Source organism: Enhydra lutris, unplaced genomic scaffold (assembly GCF_002288905.1).
Source record: "Enhydra lutris kenyoni isolate GAN:26980312 unplaced genomic scaffold, ASM228890v2 scaffoldscaffold9, whole genome shotgun sequence".
NCBI classification, from domain to species: Eukaryota; Metazoa; Chordata; class Mammalia; order Carnivora; family Mustelidae; genus Enhydra; species Enhydra lutris.
In genome coordinates, this window is record NW_019154093.1 from 15,790,032 (window position 1) to 15,797,661 (window position 7,630).

At 40.3% G+C, this 7,630-nt stretch overlaps 1 protein-coding gene across 1 annotated transcript in view; it reads right to left on the minus strand.

Moving 5' to 3' along the window:
- Positions 1–359: 359 nt before the first annotated feature.
- LOC111142986 (intracisternal A particle-promoted polypeptide) overlaps positions 360–7,630 on the minus strand; it is a 41,562-nt gene continuing 34,291 nt past the window's right edge. The window contains exon 9 of the mRNA XM_022496363.1: positions 360–1,770. Within this exon, the coding sequence (XP_022352071.1) occupies positions 1,546–1,770 (225 nt within the window). The 3' untranslated portion in view covers positions 360–1,545. The remainder of the gene's footprint in view (positions 1,771–7,630) is intronic.

Here is a 7,630-nt window from a genome sequence, read left to right on the forward strand (position 1 = left end):
ACACCAGGCACCTATGACCCTTTAGACTTTTAGGATACCCCAAACAAAGGGACACAGGTATACACTACACTACATAAGCTTTTCTTAATAAATGCATATGGTTAAATTATAAAAGAAAGTACTCTTGTGAGCCAATCCAAATATTTTGGATATGAGTGCCCCCTGAGTCTTTAATGGTTACCAACAAAGATTTTCTATCTAAATAAGCTGCTGAAGCCTGTAATAATACACTGAAGGACTTTAAGAAAGAAAAGGGGGGAATCAGGGGTGCCTCGCTGGCTCTTGATCTCAGGGTTGTGGCTTCAAGCCCTATGCTGGGTGTAGAGATTGTTTAAAAATCTTAAAAAAAAAAAAAAAGGAAAAGGGGAAATCAGGAATATACAAATCAAATCCTGGAATCACTAGATTAACCTAAATGTATGTAAGACTTAATATATATGGCTCCAAGCAACTGGTAGAAATAACTAGAAGTGATGATCATGTACACAAAAGAATGTTCCTCTCAGAAATAGAGAACAATTCTTTAGAATGTTTCTCAGGAGGAAAAAAATGAAAAGTTTTGAAAAGCAGTTTTGGATCAGAGGACTTTCAACTTAAGACTTTTGTCAATGTCTATAAAAAGCTTCATAGGTCCCTACAATTCCACCTTCTCCCAACCAGACAGTAGGTTTTGTACTAAGTTCATACTTAGGATTGCCCAAGTACAAGTAAGCTTCACAAAGCTTGATAGTCTAATAAAATTCCCTCTTCCCCAAACCAAGCAGATAATTTTTGATAACTATTTAGAAAATAGGAAAGAAATTTAATAGGTACCTATCTCTCACTGGGCTCTGTCACTCATTATATCATCCAATTGCACTAAAGGACTTTCATGAAGAACGTCCTAGTAATTTCCTCACTTGCATTTTCAGCACTAAGACAACATAAGTGAGCAAAAGCTTTTTTAATCCTGTTATCAACAGGCAAAAACTTGTCTGTCTATATAAACATCTATAGAGATAGCTAGATATTTCCTACATGTCCCTCCCAGTGTATCTGCTGCCAATAAAAAGATTGGTATCAAATAAAACTAGGGAGTTGTGTCACTGGCTTTTCTCTGTAGGTTCAACTGTGGTCATGGAAAATTGTGCCATAGACTGAATGTACAGACATCTTCAAACTGTCTCACTGATATTCTTACATCACACATGGGTCATGTTACAGTGTGGCTTACACTGGAGAAGCAGCTAATGGGGCTGCCAAGAAGCTTCTAGCAAATCATTTTTACAAATCGGACTCTACCCCTAAGAGAATTCTAGAGCATAAACAGCATTCCTATTGGTAAGCATGGCAAATTTGAGTGAGTTCTTTATTAATTTAGGATAATATTCCATATCTCTCCTTACTCAAATTCTTAGAAAAAATCATTCTTTAGTCATTTATCTACCATATACATGGAAAACTCAATAGAATCAGAGGGTCCTATCACCAAATATATGTGTGATTTACAAAAGGTCAAATCCTATATTTTCAAAATGTTTCTTGTGCTCCCTTATACTTTATATTTCACAGTACAGCAACACCTCCTTCACAACGACTGGTGATCATGTTACCAATTTCTGTCCATGTATCTGAATGAGGGTTATAAACTTCGACAGAGTCCAAGGTACCTGGGGCCAAGAAATCATGGCTCGAAGATCGACCTCCAGAAACATATAGAAGCCCATTGACTGCCACAACACACATGCCTGCTCTAGGCACTTTCATTGAAGCAACTTCAACCCACTTTTCCTGGTTAAGAGGGGAAAAAAAAAAAGTTAGCAGAATCATAAGATGACAATAGAGAAAACTGCTGAGAAATCAAATACTCTAGTTCTTTTTAAATATTTAAATTACAAACTCAAGAGTCCAGTCATATAAATATATGTAGGACATTGTCAAATGAGCTTTTTTATTTTAAGGATTTTATTTATTTATTTGACAGAGCACAAGCAGGCAGAGCAGCAGGCAGAGAGTGGGAGGAAGCAGGCTCCCCGCTGAGCAGAGAGCCCGATGTGGGGCTCGATCCCAGGACCCTGAAATCGTGACCTGAGCCAAAGGCAGAGGCTTAACCCACTGAGCCACCCAAGCGCCCCTCACATGTAGAACTTAAAAAAACAAAACAAACAAGAAAATGAATAAAAAGATAGAGACAAACCAGGAAATAGACTCTTAACTATAGAGAACAAACTGATGGTTACTAAAGGGGAGGTGGCGGGGAGGATGGGTGAACCAGGAGATGGGGATTAAAGAGTACATTTATTATGAAGAGTACTGTGTAAAGTATAGAATTGGTGAATCACTATATTGTACATCTGAAACTAATATAACACTGTATGTTAATAACACTGGAATTAAAATAAAAAAATAAGGGATGCCTGGGTGGCTCAGTGGGTCTCTCTGCTCAGTGAGGAGCCTGCTTCATCCCTCTCTCTGCCTGCCTCTATGCCTACTTGTGATCTCTCTGTGTCTCTGTCAAGTGAATAAATAAAATCTTTAAAATTTTTTTTTATTTTAAAACTTAATAAAAATAAAAATGAATTGAAAAATAACAAAACAAGAATGTGCCAAAAAGATTGTATGTAGCCTGCAGACCTAAAATACTCTTTTTTTTAAAAAAAGCATTTTATTTATTTGAGAGAAAGAGGGTGAATGGGAGGAGTAGCAGAGGGGGAGAGAGAAGGAGGGGTAAGAATCTTAAGCAGACTTGGTACTGAGCATGGAGCCCACTGTGGGCTCTGCACCCTGAGATCATGACTTGAGCTGAAACCAAGAGTCAGATGCTCAATTGGCTGAGTCACCCACGTGCCCCTCTCTGTCTAATAAAAAGTTTGCTAACTCCTGGTATACACTGTTCCCTGAAGAAATTTCAATAACCTGCTACAACCAAAATTATTCATAATGACCTTCTCCAGAGAAAATGTCTATGCCCAGAAAACAGGAAAGCTAATAAAGGTCCCAAAAAATAATCAAGAGAAAAAAGAGCAAGTTTATCTGGAAATAAAGTATATGATGAACAAAGTTTACAGAAACAAAGGGTGAATACCAACTATTCATCAATGCTAGAAAGTGAATTTTTGAGGACAGGAAACTTAAAAAGCTTCACATCCCAGGACTCAGCCTAGCACTAGCACATTATAGACACTCAATGTAGGTCTGCTGATCTGAATTTAATGATTGACTGCCATTTTATTTTAGATTTATTTATTTATTTTAGAAAGAGGGAGAGCACATGGGGGAGGGAGCCGAAGGAGAGGGAGGGAGAATCTCAAGCAGACTCCCACTGAGTGGGAAGCCTAGCAAGCTTGATCCCATGACCCCGGGATCATGACCTAAGCCAAAAGCAGACACTTAACCGACTGAGCCACCCAGGTGCCCTTGTTTGCTGATCTGAATTTAAATTAAATTCTGAGATACCAAAACCAGAGACAATCCTTTGAAATTGAAGGACCTCTACTAAAAATTGAAGGCTATTAGACTATCTGAAATTACAGAATTACGACAAAGTTGGCATTGTTGAAAAAATTAATGTTTTATTTATTTACCTAGAAAGAAAGAGAGAGAGAGAGTGTACACATGAGCAGGGGGATGGGCAGAGAGAGAGAGAGAATCCCAAGCAGGCTCTACGCCCAGCATGGTGCCCAACGCAGGGTTAGATCTCATGACTCTAAGATCATGACCTGAGCTGAAATCAAGAGTCAGACACTTATCTGAGCCACTCAGGTGCTCCCAAAATACTCATATTTTAAAACACAAAGATAGGGGCGCCTGGGTGGCTCAGTGGGTTAAGCCTCTGCCTTCAGCTCAGGTCATGATATCAGGGTCCTGGGATTGAGCTCCGCATCAGGCTCTCTGCTCAGCAGGAGCCTGCTTCCCCACCCTCTCTATCTGCCTCTCTGCCTACTTGTTATCTCTGTCTGTCAAATAAATAAAAATCTTTAAAAAACAAAACAAAAGAAAAAAACCCATAGATATTCACAAAAATATCTATAGCTGATTTAATCTTTAAAAAAAGAAGAAGGGCGCCTGAGTAGCACAGTTGGTTAAGCAACTGCCTTCGGCTTGGGTCATGATCTTGGAGTTCGGGGATCGAGTCCCACATGGGGCTCCCTGCTCAGCAGGGAGTCTGTTTCTCCCTCTGACCACTCCCCTCTCATGCATTCTCTCTCTCTCAAATAAATAAATTTTAAAGAAAAATAAATAAATAAATAAAAATAAAAAAACAAAAAAATAAAAAAAGAAGGAAGATGTGGTATCTATATACAAAAGAATAATACTTAGCCATCAAAAAAATGAAATCTTGCCATTTTCAACAATGTGGATAGAACTAGAAGGTGTTATGCTAAGTGAAATAAATAAATCAGAGAAATTCAATTATCATATGATCTCACTGACATGTGGAATTTAGGTTTAACCCACTGAGCCACCCAGGCACCCCGACATGCGGAATTTAGGAAACAAAACAGAGGATCATAGGGGAAGAGAGGAAAAAATAAAACAAGACCAAATTAAAGAGGGAGACAAACCATAAGAGACTCTTAAGCATAGGAAACAAACTGAGGGGCGCCTGGGTGGCTTAGTTGGTTGAGTATCTGCCTTCAGCTCGGGTCATGGTCTCAGAGTCCCAGGTTTGAGTCCCACATGGGGCTCCCTGCTGGGTGGGGAGTCTGCTTCTCCTTCTGCCTCTCACCCCACTCTTGTGCTCTCTCTCTCATTCTGTCTCTCTCAAATAAAAATTTAAAAATCTTAAAAAAAAAAAAAAGGAAACAGAGGGTTGCTGGAGGGGGGAAGGGAGAGGGGTAACTGGGTGATGGACATTAAGGAGCACATGTGATATGATGAGCACTGGGTATTATGTTAGACTGATGAATCACTGAGCTCTATCTCTGAAACCAATAATTATTGTATATTAATTGAATTTAAATAAAAAATAAATTTGGGGCGCTTGGGTGGCTCAGTGGGTTGAGCCTCTGCCTTCAGCTCAGGTCATGATCTTGGGGTCCTGGGATCCAGCCCCACATCGGGCTCTCTGCTTGGCGGGAAGCCGGCTTCCCCCTCTTTCTCTGCCTGCTGCTCTGCCTGCTTGTGATCTTTCTCTCTGTCAAATAAATAAATAAAATCTTTAAAAAAAATAAGTAAATTCTAAAATTTTTTAAAAATCCATATAAAACTTTTGACTCCCCCAAAACTTGACTACTAATAGCTTACTGGGTTTGTTTTGTTTTGTTTCTTTGTTTTAGAGAGGGGAATAAAGGGAGAGAAGGGGAAAGGGAGAGAAAGAATCTTAAGTAGGCTCCACATGCAGCATGGAGCCTGATGCGGGGGCTCAATCTCACAACCCGGAGATCATGACCTGAACCAAAATCAAGAGTTGGATGCGTACATGAATGAGCCACCCAGGTACCCCATTAATACCCTACTGTTGACCAAAATCCTTACCAATAACACAACGAACACATATTTTGTGTATGTATTATGTACTAAATCCTTACAATAAAGTAAGCTAGAGAAAAGAAAATGTTATAAAGAAAATCAGAATAGAGCTACCCTATGACCCTTCAATTGTACTACTGGGTATTTACCCCAAAGATACAGATGTAGTGAAAAGAAGGGCATATGTACTCCAATGTTCATAGCAGCAATGGCCACAATCACCAAACTGTGGAAAGAGCCAAGATGCCTTTCAACAGACGAATGGCTCAAGAAGATATGGTGTGTGACACACACACACACACACACACACACACACACACACACAATGGAGTATTACATAGCCATCAAAAAGGATGAATACCCAACTTTTGTATCAACATGGACGGGACTGGAGGAGATTATGCTGAATGAAATATGTCAAGCAGAGAAAGTCAATTATCATATGGTTTCACTTACTTGTGGAACGTAAGGAATAACAGAGGACATTAGGAGAAGGAAAGGAAAAGTGAATTGGGGTAAATTGGGGGCGGGGAGAGACAAAGCATGAGAGACTGTGGACTCAGAAACAAACTGAGAGTTTTGGAGGGGAGGGAGGTGGGGGGATGGGTGAGCCTGGTGGTGGATATTAAGGAGGGCCTGTATTGCATGGAGCACTGGGTGTGGTGCATAAACAATGAATCTTAGAACACTGAAAAAATAAAATAAAATGTAATAAAAGAAAAGAAAAAATTGGAAGAAAAGATACATTTACAGTACTATATTGTATTTATTGAAAAAAATCCATGTATAAGTGGACCCACACAGCTCAAAACCATGTTGTTCAAGGGTAGACTATAGGGAGAATAATAAGAGCCAAGTAGTTTTTAACTAACAGAGAAGGTATTTACAGACATGGAAATGGGGAAGGCCTGAAAGAATCTGAGCTATTGCACTGGAACTGGAGTTATCATCATAAACTCACGGTTTTACAACATATGACTTACATGTTACAGAAATACTTATAATTAAATATGTGAGTGAATACATGATGTATATAGGTACATGTATTCCTAGCTCTGTTTACTGCGAGTGCCTAGAAGCAGCAATGTCCCAGTAGCCATGAGTAGTCTGAGTGCCTAGACCTTGGTTTCTAAATACTATCCTTCACTAAGAGGAACTGGAGCTTCTTAGAAGAATGGCTGATTCCAGAGCTAAAGCAGAGAAAGTACAAAATGAGCTTGAAATATTTTATTATGCTAGAAAGTAAAGGCATGCTCAATGAATGATGGGAGCACTGCAAAATGACATAGGAAGGATTTCCACGTACAGCCACAATAGAATAATTGTTACCAAAGCTGTCCTCCTGCCACAAAGACCTAGAAAAGTGGACAAACCTAAAAAACTAAAGTTCCCAGACAACAGACAATGAAAAATTGTGATCAGTCAGAAATAGAAACAAAGAAGGTGAACTTCATGGTCATCTAGGCTTTCTGTCTGGTGGGGCTTTCTGCACACCACAAGGAAAGGGATTTCCAAGCACAGAATGACAATAATCTGATTTAAGAGGCAGAGATCAGAGTTTAGAGAGGTTGAAGCAGCCAAGATTTGCCAGCAAGACTGCCAGAGGTCCCCTTGTGTCTTCAGCTGAATGCCATTAATCTGTGCAATGCATAAAGTAAAACTTCATGAGAAATAGGCACAGAACAACTCATAGGAAGTTATGACATAATAAGAAGTATACCTTTGGCCTCTGGCCCCAGTTCCTGACACAGAACTCCTAAATCCCTGGGAATTCCCTGGATGATATAAGTGTCTTTTGTTCTAATGAGGCAACTCTTGGTGGACTCCTTAAATAACTTCAGAAATGGGGGCTGGAGGCGCCTGGGTGGCTCAGTGGGTTAAAGCATCTGCCTTCGGCTCAGGTCATGATCCCAGGGACCTGGGATGGAGCCCCGCATTGGGCTCTCTGCTCAGCAGGGAGCCTGCTTCCCCCCGCCCCCCGTCCCCGCCTGCCTCTCTGCCTACTTGTGATCTCTGTCAAATAAATAAATAACATCTTTACAAAAAGAAGAAGAAGGAGGAGGAAGAAGGAGGAAGCAGGAGGAAGCAGGACGGAGGAGGAGGAGGAGGAGGAAGCAGGAGGAAGCAGGAGGAAGCAGGACGGAGGAGGAGGAGGAGGAGGAAGCAGGAGGAAGCAGGA